This window comes from Podarcis vaucheri, assembly GCF_965113315.1.
Source record: "Podarcis vaucheri genome assembly, chromosome: 9".
Lineage (NCBI taxonomy): Eukaryota > Metazoa > Chordata > Lepidosauria > Squamata > Lacertidae > Podarcis > Podarcis vaucheri.
In genome coordinates, this window is record NC_138767.1 from 61,321,176 (window position 1) to 61,336,257 (window position 15,082).

General features: G+C 41.0%; 1 protein-coding gene across 5 annotated transcripts in view; it reads right to left on the reverse strand.

Annotated features, from left to right (window-relative positions):
* Positions 1–15,082, reverse strand: part of CORIN (corin, serine peptidase) — a 104,422-nt gene that overhangs the window by 86,389 nt on the left and 2,951 nt on the right. For 3 of the 5 annotated variants that reach the window (XM_082238081.1, XM_082238080.1, XM_082238083.1), the window contains exon 2: positions 1,566–1,710. In XM_082238081.1, coding sequence (XP_082094207.1) covers positions 1,566–1,686 — 121 coding nt within the window. In that variant the 5' untranslated portion in view covers positions 1,687–1,710. Of the gene's footprint in view, positions 1–1,565; positions 1,711–10,629; positions 10,859–14,681; positions 14,769–15,082 lie in introns of those variants that run through there. The other 2 variants (XM_082238079.1, XM_082238082.1) reach the window with 2 other exon arrangements.

The following is a 15,082-nucleotide window of genomic DNA, read 5'->3' on the forward strand; positions in this document are numbered from 1 at the left end:
ATTCTACCAACTCCTGACTATACCTGCTTTGCAGTCCCAGCATTTTTGCCAGGCCAGAATTTCCTTGAATTCTGACAGTGCAACTTGCTTGTCTGGAAGGAGGATAGAGGGGCACATGCGAGAAACTAACCTATCATACAAAGATAAAAATTACATTTTTGCCTCTGGTGCCATCCACCATTGGCATGTGGACCTCAGAATGTTGCCCAAAAGAGAATGCAGCCCTTCAGCTGAAAAGGGTTCCCCATCCCTGTCTTAAGTAAATATCTCCTTTAATCAATTAATTTCTCATTTAATCAATTAAATTCTCAACATATACTCAGTGCCCGTATATTTTTGTGTCATTGATAATATCATAAACTGTAAAAGGAGGCTAGAATCCTTCTCCTGACATGCTAGGTTTCCAGAAGCAGCAAACAGTACTATTAATGTTATTGTTGGCATCCATCTGTCTTGAGAGACAATGGAGTGCGCCTGTGAGAATAATAATAATAATAATAATAATAATAATAATAATAATAATATTTTTTTTTATTTATACCCCGCACATCTGGCTGGGTTTCCCCAGCCACTCTGGATGGCTTTCAACAAAATATTAAAATACAATAGTCCGTCAAACATTAAAAGCTTCCCTAAACAGGGCTGCCGTCAGATGTCTTCTAAAAGTCTGGTAGTTTTTTTTCTCTTTGACATCTGGTGGGAGAGCATTCCACAGGGCAGGTGCCACTACCGAGAAGGCCCTCTGCCTGGTTCCCTGTAACCTCACTTCTCACAGTGAAGGAACCCCAGAAGGTCCTCAGCGTTGGACTTCAGTGTCCGGGCAACACGATGGGGGTGGAGACGCTCCTTCAGGTATACAGGACCGAGGCTATTTAGGGTTTTAAAGGTCAGCACCAACACTTTGAGTTGTGCCTGGAAACGTACTGGGACATGAAGTCAAACCAATGTGTTAGCAACACTGAAGTGACCTCCCCAGGGCACAAGCCTGGACAGTGTGTATGGAGGTCCTGGGCTGCCCTGAAAACAAGACACACGCTCCTTTGGCCTTGCTGATGTGACCCAAAGGAAAGCAGAGCAATACGTTTAGCACCAGCTTGGCTGCAGGAGTTGCCAGAAAGAAGCGTACCTGGTGCCATCAAACCATCTTAGGGACTCCACTCTGGATTTGTGTAGGGTCCACTCCTTAGCCTTTTCTTCTCCCAAAGTTATCCCACAAGGCAGTGGAGATTTAGGATCAGACCTTTCCTTCTCCTAAATGGGCTACCTTGCCAGGTTGATGAACTTTAATGCAGGATTCTCATGAACATTAAAGCTCAGACCTTAGTGCAAGCATAGGTGGCTATCAAGTGACCCATGGGTCAGAGATATGGGACCCCAAAATATGCTCACCATACAACTATTAATGCAGTATTCCTCTTGCCTACCAAGAGAAGAAATTAATAACTGAACATCTTTTCTCTTAAATTACAGAATGCTATCGGTGCTACATTACATTATTAAGTTAAATTACTAGCAAGGTTCGTTGCACTGATCTTTTTGTCCTTGCATATGAATTTTGTACTTACCGACAAATGTAAGAAGGATCACCAGCAAAAGTATAAGAGCACAAATGCATGGAATCAATATTAGCAACAAGAGTCGAAGGTACTTGGCAGAGACAAGTTTCTGAGAGCAACCATCCTCCATGTTATCTTCATCTGTTACAGGGGCCTGAAACACAGAGAAGGCTAGTTTTTAAATTTCTAACATAAAAGTTGCATCTAAATATGGCTACTCCATGACACTAAAGTGACACTAAAGCAAAATATACTCAACAGAATATATTTATTAAATAAATTTATGATGCATTTGCGAAGATTGGACAACATGCTCTTATAAAGAAACACATGTCTGGAATGCTTTGAAGGCTGTGAGAGGGGAAATATTTTTCTGGAAACACAAAAAATCTATATATTGAGGGGCTCAAAAGCCAAATAGCTGTCCTAAAAGATTTAGAAGTGCTAATATAAAATACATTTTCTTTTTTAAAAAGAGTCTATTTTTTTGTTTTTTCCTAGGATTGTAGGGCAAATGCGCAACCTTTTACAAGGTGTTTATTAGAATAGCAAGATTATTAATCCCAGATGGTGGGGTCTCTGCTGAATACAACTCCTCAAATTATACAATTTCTGACGCAGGAACAACAAGAACATTAAAACAAATTTATTTTGTACTAGCTGGAGGCAAACAGTGATGGGATAAAAAGAGGGCACATTTACCCACTGCCAAAACAATGCCCAATATATGGAGGCCTTCTTTGGCAGACAAATTCTATGTAATAAGGACAATATCTCTCATAAAATCCAATATAAAAGACTCTTATAAAAGTCACCAATACTGACTCAAGTTACATGGTTCAGTCTAATGTATATACAGTTGTTTTCACAGACTCCAGCCATCCACCAACCAAACCTGGGACGTGAGTATTCCTTCATCCTTAAAAACCAATTCCTCTTCTCTAACCTAATACTATCCCCCTCCTCCTTACCACCCACAAAATCTGGGCATTTCTCCCAGTCCAGTAAATCAACTTGCTATCTTGTCCTCACAACAAGGCTTCATGGTGGTTCTGTTGATTTAGACTGTGCGGATTTAGCCCAGGTTTTGAAGACGATTTCATTGTTTTGGTTTGTCCATTACAATGGAAACAGTGTATCTGAAGAAGTGTGCATGCAGACGGAAGTTCATACCAAGAACTAACTTAGTTGGTCTTTAAGGTGCTACTGGAAGGAATTTTTTTATTTTGACAATGGAAACAGTGAATGAATGACAAGAATTGTACTGGAGTCTTCCTTGAAGAATTGGAAAGGATAATCAGAAGCTCAACATAGTTACTGGTGAATGTTAGGGCTTAGGAAACTCTGCTGTTGTTTTCTTAAATTTCAAACATTTTTGTATAGCTTCAGTAAAATCCACAAAGGATAAATTATTTTTGTTCTTTGGCATTCTTATGAACAGAAATCTCTATGATGGACAAGCATTAATCCTTGCATTAAACATTTGCTTTGAAAAAAACAAGTAAAGACAAAATGCTCAGAAAGAAAGAAATAACTTGGAACAGAAGTTCCATTATTTTCTCTGTTGCATTATAAAACATAATGCAGAGTTAAAAGAGTACTCCATTTTTTTCATTTTTTAAACAAATCCTATTACAGGATATCATTTTTATTAATAACCTATATAATAAATGTGGCTAATATTTAGGGGGTGAAATAGTTCTGAAAATAGTGTGAATTCCAAAGCCATGAGTACAAAATGAGGGAGGCTATACTGAGGGAGCAGTATGTGTATGGAAGCAAGCTATTAAGACCAGTTGCAATGTTGTTTCAAAACAATTATGTGAAAATATGGAATAATGTTAAGGCTTAGCCTTACCAAATTTAAAATTGCATCATGAAGCAGCATGTTTAACTTGGTTAAAAGAGTGGGTAACATTAATGAAGATTAGATTACTGGATTTGGGAGGAATTGATAGAAGATATGGGTGGCATTCCTATTTGTGGCATGACAAAGTCAAAGTACATAAAGACTTTCTTAATCATTATATAAGGAGGAGTCTATTGGGGGTGTGAAGGAGGAATAAAAATCTTCTGGAACACAAAAAAACACCTATGGATATCACCAATAGGTGAACATTAAAAAAAATGATTAAGTGGGCAAAAGATGTTGGACACAATATAGATATTGCTGCCTGTGAAAAGCTTCGGAAAACATGTATGAAATTTACAACATGTTATAGCTTGAAAGATGATGTACAGGTGGTATTTAACACCAAAGAAGCTAGCTCGATTGTAGAAGAATATATCAAACAAGTGTTGGAAATGTAAGAATTAAAACGGGCCATTCTATCACATGAGGTTGACCTGCATGGAGGCCACGGCCTTTTGGGCCATGATATATAAGGGGGGGGGGAATCAAACTGACCTTTCTCAAGAAAGCCTTCCTGCTGGGGATACTGGAAAGTGAAATTCCACAGAAAGCTTAAACTGTATTTATCTATGTAACCACAGCGGTAAGGAATTTCTATGCACAGAAGGATGAGAGAATACCCTCAAAAGAAGAATGGCTGGTGAAAACCTTGGAATATACAGAGATGGCAAAACTGACGGCACTGATAAGAGACACAATAAACAGAATCCTTTAAAGAGGACTGGAAACCCTTAAAAAAATTATTTTCCATAGGTGAAGTCCACAGCAGGGGTTGAAGATTAAGAAAAAATAGCAGAACATATTGAGAAACCTGTTAAAGAGAATGAAACTGGATATGGTGGAATTATAAAATGCCATTGTCTATAATCCTGAATATAAGCATTGCTGATCGGTGAGTGGGAAGTCATTAATATGTAGAACTTAATATAAGTGTTGAGTAACAAAATGTAAATTTTAAGCTTGAAATAAATATATATATATCAATAGAAAAAAGAGATGAATGCATGGTGATTTGAGGTGTCCAGATGTTATTTCTACTGCATGGGGGGTGCACACTTCCATCTGCTTTGCAATACTGATGAGAATGTGCATCTCTAATCATTGCCTCAGGTTGCATATGCAGTATTGCATGCTGTTGTATGTAGACTAAAATCCTAAAGTATAACCTGGATATAATAACCTACTTGGCGATGTTGTTCCACTTTTTTCCAGTGTGTGGAATATATGAATAATTCTGTCCTCTCTTTATTTAAGAAAAACCTTACAAATTTTAATAGCACAGAAAATGGCAGATATTTCTAAAAGGGACAAAGTATATTTTCACTTTTGGCATTAGCAAAATCACAGAAAGAAGCTGTCCCAAAATGTTGCTGTTTCCTAAATCATCATTTCAATAAGTAAGTCCTCATTTATAAACAACATGTTATGTTTGTTATGAGAATGTAATTAGTACCATGTTGATAAATTAAACAAGAAATATGTCTTTGTACAGTTGAAAATAACTGAGGAAATTCTATATGACAAGCTGGTTTTCACATACTGCTATTGTTATCTTTACATCTGTTATTAATAATTCCATTCATTTCAAGCTTTTCGTTTAAAAATATAAACAGATGTGTAAACAGTTAACCTTTTATAAACTGCTGAGATTAAGAGAATTAAGAAAAATGTAAGGGCAGTGATTAGCAACTGGCAGTCCTGGTGCAAAACACTGAGATTATCATCTAGTCTCCAGTTCAGTGAAGTATATAGTGACAGGTGAACTTGCTAAGCAAATTAAAAAGTTTGCACATGATTTGCTTAAAGATTGGAGAAGGCTCTAAAACCACTGGAGGCCTCCATAAAAGATATATCGAGCAAGGCAGCAGACACATCTGTGACAGCTAGTGAAGTGCTGGACTAGGGGCTGCAAAACCAGACCCATCTTGCAAAGCTGACAGACACGATATTTCAGATGAAGCTGAAAGACCAGCAAGACCAGAACTGCTATTTTAAAAATTCACTTATCTGAAGTCCTTGAATGAGAAGAGAAGTGCAAGAAAATAGACTTTCTGATCAGGTTGCCCAGCCTGCTGTAAACCAACAAGTGCAAACCATAGCCCCACTGAACAGAGAACTCTCCCTGAATGCAACTGCCTGAGGCATTTGGCTCAACCAACAGAGGCAGTAAGACAATAACCACAAATATACATACAGGAATAGACTGATTAAATCATTGATATACCAAAATAGAAGTTGCTTCAAGTTTGGAAACAAGGACAACTGTTGTTAACTAGAGCAGCAAAATGTTCTTACTACAAATAAAATAGTGCTGATAAGATCTGCCCCACAACCAAGAGCTGATGGGATCTGCTCAATTAAGTTCAGGCTTTGCAGCCCCCTATGAATGCTTATATACATACAACTTTCCAGACATAGCTTACAAAAGAGCCCTTAAGTCCAGAAAACAGTGAATTTTGGAACAGAGCAATCTTCTTTGATGAAACGGCCACAGCAATTAAAGAGCTACAGAATTGAAAAACCACTGGGAAATATGGGCTAGGTGGAGCATTCTATTAGGCTTTTTGCAGGCCTGAATTTAAATTACAAGAGGCCCTAGGTTACTCCACTTGTGAGGCCCCTCCCAATCCCCCACTCTCACAACTGGAAGAAAATGGAAGAATGTTGTAAACAAAATTGAGTGAAGCCAAGGATGAAGACAGGTATTTAAAATTCTGCAATTCACAATTTCTCCTCTAAAGGACATAAGATGTTATTGTCAAATAGGTAAAGGTAAAGGGACCCCCGACCATTAGGTCCAGGCATGACCAACTTTGGGGTTGCTGCGCTCATCTAATAAGCATTAATTTTTAGGAAAATGAAGTTGTAGTGTTATTCTTTTTTTAAAAAAACTTTAGTTTACAAATTATATTGCCTGGGAAATGTAAATAATATGATCATGATTACCTGACAGTGTGGCACTTTTAGAATCTACTTTATGTTTTCATTAAACAGTTAGTTTTTAAAAACATATTAAGAAGTAAACTACAACCATCAAATACAGTAAGACTAAAAATGTTCTTTCCCTAGCCTTCCTTATAGCAAAATCATCCAAAGCGTCATCAAAAAATTTTTGTCTAAGTTTGTCACTTTCAATGTACAGAATGCTCAGTGCGGACAACCTCTCTTGAGACATTGTGGCCCTTAATTCATTTAGTCTTGAAAAACTTCTCTCCTGAGCAGTTAGTGACCATAAAGCTAAGAAATAGCCACAAGACTGTTTCCACATTAGGAAAGGCCACCTGAATTTTTTCCTTGTATATAATTTGATAAAAATAATTTAAACGCTTTCTTTGGCCAACTTCGAAACAAGAGAAAGAACAGTAAAGTAGTAGATCCTGTGCGTGGAGAAGATGGAGAAATGTTATTGGGCGACAGAAAGGAGGAGGAACTGCTCAACATTTACTTTACCTCCAAACTTTACACAAAAGGAGAGCAATGCCCAACCTGGTGATAATAGAATAAATGATGCAGGGAGGGAGCTGCAGCCTAAGATATAAGTATAAAAAAGAGAGGTGGTAATGGATCACCTTGCTACTTTAAATGGATTCAAATCCAGGGCCTGATGAACTGCATCCAAGGATGTTAAAAGAACTTGCATTGTGTTAGAACTCGTCTATAAGCTTTCAGAATTCTTAGAGAACAGGTGAGACCCCTGTGGACTGGAGGTGGGCAATGAGGAGTCTGAAAGGTAACATGATAACAACAAATATGTAAAGGGCCATGACAGTGACATGGAAGATGGAGCAAGCTTGTTTTCTCTTGTTCCAGAGGGTAGGAACCAAACAACGATCTCAAATTATAATAAAGGAGATTCTGACTAAACATTAGGAAGAACTTTCTGACAGTAAGAGCTGTTCAGCAGTGGAACGGACTACTCCAAAAGGTGCTGAACACTCCACTGGAGGTTTTTAAGCAGAGGTTGGATGGCTATCTGTCAGGGATTCTTTAGTTGTGGTGCCTGAATTGCAGGGGGGTTGACTTGATGACCCTTGGGATCCCTTCCAGCTGTACAGTGCTATGATTAAAAACAAAACCGTCCGTGCCCATAGGCTTACTATCGAAAAAACACAACACAAAAGGAGGGAGGGCAGAGACAAAATGTATGGCATTAGTATATGGATTGTAACCTGGCAACACTTGCAGAGTATGCAGAAATTAAGCAGATAATTGTATTCAAATAAGGCATGTCAGGGGGACGTGGGTGGCGCTGTGGGTAAAAGCCTCAGCGCCTAGGGCTTGCCGATCGAAAGGTCAGCGGTTCGAATCCCCACGGCGGGGTGCGCTCCCGTTGCTCGGTCCCAGCACCTGCCAACCTAGCAGTTCGAAAGCACCTCCAGGTGCAAGTAGATAAATAGGGACCGCTTACTGGCGGGAAGGTAAACGGCGTTTCCGTGTGCTGCGCTGGCTCGCCAGATGTGGCTTTGTCACGCTGGCCACGTGACCCGGAAGTGTCTCCGGACAGCGCTGGCCCCCGGCCTCTTAAGTGAGATGGGCGCACAACCCTAGAGTCTGTCAAGACTGGCCCGTACGGGCAGGGGTACCTTTACCTTTACCTTTAAGGCATGTCAGAAGGTAGGGGTAGCTAACTTTTTTGTCTAGAGGACTGTATTCCCTCTTGGCTAACCCTCCAATAGCTACATGCCAGCGGCAAGTATGCCAAATGTAGTTGTGGCCACCACCCCACCACCCAATCCTCCTACTCACACATACACACAAAGGTACGAACACAACCCTCTGAGTAGAGGAGTTGTGGTCCCCTCTCCAGTCAAATGATCAATCTGATGACTAGGGAGGAAACAATTTGCATCCCCATCAGGATGCTGGACTTCACCCACCCCAGTGCTGTGGCTACTACCATTTGGGTTTGAAGGAGAGTGACAACTGTTCCAATTAAGTTTGCTAAATCACGAAAATATTAAATACTGTTAACGTGTGAAAGGTTATTTATAATTGGGGTATTGGGTCCCTACAGTAAATTTGGTTCTCTGGTATGTAGGTATCTGACAAGACTTTGAAAGGGTTCTCATTCTGTAAGACCTAATACTCAACTTCAATTTCTGTAGGGGGAAAAGCAAAAGAAATAAATTCACTGGTGCAGAATAACTGAATCTTCTTATGCCTTCTATTCTCCAAAGGATGCAATAGTCTACTTGAAGCCTAAATTAGGACCCATTCACATATGTTTTCTCATTCCTGGCAGCATGGAATTCCTGTACAAGTATGCAGTTGGAATAATGCCAGTAAGGGAATTACACATCAGTGATTCCAGGAAGAGAAAATATCTTTGGTGTGCAGTTCCCTTTTGGTACCATCCCAACAAACATTTGCAGGGGAATCCCATTACACAACTCAACCTATAATGAAGAATTAAACGTCTATAATGAATCCTGATTTTCTCCAAAAGCAGTCGTCATTGTTAACAAGGAGGAAAGGAAGAAATGGAAGCTGCTTAATTACAGTGGTACCTAAAATAGACAAAAACATTTATGACCACAGATTATTATTATTGTGTACAATACTGCAGGAACTGTGATACCCACGTACTTGGGAATATCAGCTGAATATTGATGATACATGCACATTTTTAAATGTATGTTTTGCCATAGTATCAAAAAGCTTAAAAAGGCACAGACAATAGCATACAGTATTAGTTAAAATATTTGTATCTGAAGCTTTCCTAATACAAGTTAAAACAGTTAACAAGAATTTCTATTTCTAGTCAGTTGTACAGGTTCATAGAAATTCCACATACTTGAATGTCTAGAAATAACTCTGAATTGGGTCTAGTTTAAAATTACCCTTAAATCAGAGTTGAGGGGAGAGGAGGGGGGAAATTTCAAATTTAGCATGATGTCTTTAGTCTCAAATCAACAATAACTTATACTCTACATTTTGTTAGGCATTGATGCTGAATGACTGAACATGTAATTGTTCTCAGTAACATAATTATTTCTTCCTTTCCAAGGTTATGAAAAGATGCAAGCGTTTCTGACCGTGTTTCTCAGCTGATTGTTGAGAAATTACATTTTAGTAAGTTTATTATTTATACAACGCTTATGTGAAAACTCCCCAATAACACAAACATCCTCTCAACATTTCACCACATCTATTTTGGGCATAGCCCTTCTTCAGTTTAGTCTTGCTTACATGCCTTTATTTTTGTTCCAAACTGAAACTTTTTATCGAGGCAATTATGGAAAAAGAAGACATGCAAAACCTGAACAAAGGCACTTCCCCTTTAAAACAGGCGAGTGTGGCGGGATTCCTAAAAACTTGTTGCATATTAAAAAAAAAAGAAAATAGAAGAGTAAAAACCTATTTGCTGAGTTACATTTACCTTTGGAGACGTTTCCTTTTGGATTTTGCAAATGCATAAAAACGAGGAAGCAGCAGTAAACAGTGGCGTAGCGTGGGTTGTCAGCACCCGGGGCAAGGCAAGTAATTTGCGCCCCCTAACCTGTGGATTTGCGCCCCCTAACCCTAACCCCCAGATGTTGCGCCCGGTGCGGCCGGCCCCCCCTGCACCCCCCACGCTACGCCACTGGCAGTAAACTACCATAAAGCAATATTAATAATAATAAAAAAGGGCCTGGCCACCCTGTTTCACCTACCAGACTACAGGGCAGCTGGGTAGGCACTTGGTGACCTCATGGAATCCTCATGGCTCATGGAATCCATTAGATTACAAACCATGTGGTGGTGATCGTGAAAGGAAAGAGTTTCACTAGCGGGCGAGGGGGGGGCGGGTTAATATGGCAACCTTACAGGAGTCACTTTGGTGGGCTTGTGACAGGCAGAAATGAGGCAAACGACGCTTTAAAAATAAAACAAAAAGTTATGTGGAAAGTTTCCTATCTCGCAGTTGTTCAATTCCCCAGAAGGTGGGGCGGGGAGAGAGAAATATGGCTGCCCTCCCTGGATGCCTCCTGTCCTCACGTGAAGCAAAACTCGACGGCAGGCTTTGGCAGGGAAATAGGGCCTCTTTCGGCACCCGGAGAAAAGCCTGCCTCTACATGGATTCCCGAGGGCCGTGACTGGAGCGAGGCTTCTTCCCTCAGCGGCGCCGGCGTCCCCGGGCGCTCTATTTTTACGGCGACATTTTTCATTATTATTTTTTACCTCAGACTTTCCATTGCGCGGGGGAAGCGCTGAGGCCCCGGGGAATCTGACATCTCAGCTTCGCTCCCGCTATTTATAGCGGCGGGGTTGCCCCGGCCGGCCGGCTGCTGCGCGCTTCTTCCCCCCTCAGGGAAGAGGAAAATAATATGACACCGACAGGTCAGGTCTCTCTTTCGGCCGACATCTCTGAGGGAATCCCCTTCTCGCCTTCCGACGGCAGCCGACCCCCCCCCCCCGCCGCCTCCTGTTCGCGTTGCCGCGCTTTTGCTGAGGTAACAACTTAAAAGGGGGCTTGAATAACAAGAGTTATCTCCTCCGTGTGCTGGTTCGCGCCCACTTCCATAGACGTTATTTAGGATGCCCAAAAGTGTCCAGAGAAAGCGACCCCTCGGCCCAAATAAGCTTTTTGCGTAGCAGGGTCTGGGGTGCGTTTTCCAATTCTGCAGCAAACAGCAGCAGATGCTTTTTAAAAAAATCAACAGATTTATTATGGCATAATAATAAAGTCTCCATGGGTTTGGCTGCCTTTTAAGGTGCTGCAAGCTTTCGTTGGTTGTGTAACTTTGCAGTCTAACGCAGCTGCTACTCTGGATTTTGCAATTCGGATTAAGGTACCCCCTCCACCCAATAACTGAGATGGATGCCTAGGGAAATTTTTTCCACACCTGTGAGATTTATGTGCATCCTACGGCAATCACAGGGAACCTGGAAAACTTGTCAAACGGGCACCCCCTTTTTCCGACAGGTAAACTCCCCCCCCCATATCAGATACTTGGAGGCTTTTTGTTGTGGTTAACTGGTAGGAGAGGAAAACAGTGGCTTTTAAAATCAATAATCTTGCTTTCTTGGGATGAGCAAAAACTTCTGAGGTTCAGCCCTCACCCCCACCTCTGTGCCATTTAGAAGCAGCATAATGGACACAAATCCAACAGGTGCCGTCCCCCCAGCATAGTGATGCACTTATTATAAAAGCTGCTCTGGATTTCTGTGCAGGGAGGAAGTGAGATATTGGGTCCCAGGAGGATCAATCCCTGTATCTATACCTAAATTTGTATGACCATAGAATTGGAGTTGAAGTGGAGGGTCTTGTTGTAGGCCGTCTAGCCCAACCACCTGCTCAATGCAGGAAATCCAGAGCTAGAGTTTCCCAAACAGATGGCTGTCCAGCCTCTGCTTAAAGAACCTCCTGGGAAGGAGAATTCATCACTCCTCCCCTGTTATCTGGTCTCGTTTATGCTCATTAAGGTATTTTCCTAATGTCCAACCACAATCAACCTGCCCATGTTACTCAAGTCCATTAGATCTAGTCCTGCCCTCTGGGACAGGCAAGAATAAGCATTTGTCCTCTTGCTACAGTGACAGCCCTTCCAAGTATTTGAAGAGGGCTTTTTTGTGTGCTTCCTCGGTCTTGCCTTCTTTTAGGCTAAACATCTACAGATCCTTAAGCCTTCCCTTAGAGGACTTACATTGCTGATCATCTTCACTGCCCTCCTCTGAACCCATTCCAGTTTATCTACATCCTCCTTAAATTGTGATGCCCAGAACTCGACACAGTACGCCAGCTGAGTTATGACTAGTGCAGAATAACGTGGAACTATTTTTCCTGTGCATTGGAAACTTCTATTAAAGAAGACTAAATAGGCACGTCTTTTTTTGCAGCCACATCACACTGCTGGCTTGTGGTCAGCTTATGAACTCACTTATGGTAGCTAGATATTTCCTCACCTATTCCTTATCAGTCATGTAGTCACACTGGTTACATGCAGTTGTACACTGTTTCCCCCTTGGAAGAAACAGGAGCTAAATCAGAGTCCATCTTCTCTTTTTGTGACCTGCTAACACCCTTATTGCATGACGGCCTATGGTTCCCTTCCACTTCCTTCCTTTTGTAGCTCTTGTAACCCACATTAGGTCCATAGTATTCAGCTACAAATTGGCTGAATAAATACAGAGTGGTAGAATGTGTCTGTGCGTGTATGCTTGTATACTTGTGTGTGTCGTTTTTTAAAAAATGAGCTATTTTGAATTGGGAATTGAATAACTTTATATTCCAGAATACGGTATATTGATTATTATTGCCTATGAGTGACAGTTAACAGGTCCAGCTAGTTCACTAGCTATGGCCCCTTTTGGATGGAGATGACTTGGCCACAGTACTCTATCCTCTGGTAACTTCCAGACTGCATTACTGCAATGTGCTCTGTGTGGGGCTGCACTGGACGACCACTCAGAAACTTTAGCTGGTTCGAACTGCAGCAGCCAGATCACCAGCAGATCCCTGAGCAGGTGATTATTAATATTATTTTGGCTTTAATACTCAGACTTTGGAATAATTCCACAACATTCAGTGAAACTACTCCAGCTCAAGGATAGCCTTCCATATGCTGTTTGCTGACACCTTCCAAGTGACAAAAGACTTACTGCCAAGTGAATAAACATGCTACAGTTGCAAACTGCTATGGGAGCATAAGAGAGAATAACAGGCTGTTTTTCACTGCTTGAATTGCCAGGCCAAGTGAGGAGGAATGTGTTTCCTCTTTGGGAGAAAAAGAGTGTGGGCAGCTCCAATGAGGAATGGCTACTTATTTCCCATAAAACTATACTGGCCTCTGGGGTAGATTGCAGAAGCATTCTGATCCAGAAAGAAAAATATTGATTATTTAAAACTGGGAATAGATTGAGGTGATGTTTAAAAACATAAACTGCAGGGCTAAACATCAAGGTCTTGCACAAATAACTCTTGAATTTGCTTTTTATCAACTGTAGTTCAGACTTCCCTCAATAGATGGACTGGAAAAAAACACCAGACCTGGCAAAATCCCAGAACATGGCTTTATCAAATTGGAGTGATCGCATACGTTTCAGTTCTGGAAAATTCAAATTGTTTCAGTCATTCATAAGATACTCCTGCAAGAAAGAGTGCTATCAATTGGAATGGATCCATTACAGGAGAAATGATACTTTAAAAATAAACAAGATAGGAAAGCTTCATTCAGTCACAGAAAAGATTCCACATAGAGAATGAAGCAAAGGTACCAATGACTTCTTTGTTCCAAAGTTATTTTGGTGCATGAAGCTTTAAGGCTCACATTGCCCAATTCAAAGTGTTGGATTTAACCTACAAAGCTTTATACAGTTTAGGATCCCAATACCTCATGGACTACCTTTTCTTATATGAACCATCAAGAACTCTATGTCCCTCTCCCCAAAGAAGTTTAGAGAGCGGCAAAGAGAAAACAGTTTTTGGGTGGCAGCCCCCTCATTTGTTGAATGCTGACCCCAGGGAGATGCCCAATGAAGTACTTTAAAAAAAGCTGTAGGCATTTGAGTATTAATACTGTTGTGGTTTTTATGGTCATTTAAGCAAGATTTCTGGGTGATCAATCTTGTGCTGTACGTGGAGAGGATAATTTCATTTATTAATTATTAGTGCCTAATTAACTTGTTATTGCTAATTTTAAATGCTACATTGCTATCATTTACATTTGTATAGTTTGTATTCTTGTACACCACTTTGAAACTTTTGTAGAAAGAAGCAAGTAAAATAATATATTGGCAGCTCCTCCATATTGGGAAGTCACATAGATATGGGATGCAAATAAGAAGGTATCCCTTTATCTCCTCTTACCCATAATTATTAACATATCTTCATGGGGAAAATCAGTTATACAAGTACTGCTGCTGCTGCCATAAACATTATAGCGTCTGGATCTGTTATGCGTGCTATGCAGTAGACCCCAGACGGACCAAAAGTATTGTTGCACACTACCCCAATCTCAGAGCAGTGAGAGATTCCGGGGTTCGAGGCACTCACCCAGGGTTGCTGTTTCCTTTTGTGAATGAGGCACAGCAGTGACTGTGGTCTCTGTATTTTACAGTTCATTTACACATACCGTGGTACCTCGGGTTACATATGCTTCAGGATGAGAACAGAAATCGTGCTCTGGCGGCAGCAGGAGGCCCCATTAGCTAAAGTGGTCTTCAGGTTAAGAACAGTTTCAGGTTAAGAACGGACCTCCGGAACAAATTACGCGAAGTACCACTGTATATACCTGAGCCAATGATGGAGGGGCTGACAACCTTAACACCCAAAAGGGTCTTGTTCCTCCCACAGCTGCAACCATGGATTCAAGCAGAAATCAGCTGAGATTCTCCCTGCCTTTCCAGCCTGCAGCTTTTTCCTCCAGGTCACATCACAGCAAACTCTGCCCTCCGACTCATGCTTTGTCCTCCTAACTAAAAGTTGAAGAAGGGCCCCCACCCAGCTGCCATCTGGCACAGAGCCCCCTTTCCTCTGTTGTCTCAATGGCCGGATCACCCAGGCGATTACCTCATCAGGAAGCTAGCCTGGCTTGATTAGCTTTTAACACTTGCTAGGATTATAGGAGTCTGGCACCCACAAACTCATAACGCTGTTTAGATTTGATGAAGATTAATTTGTCACTGAAGCTGG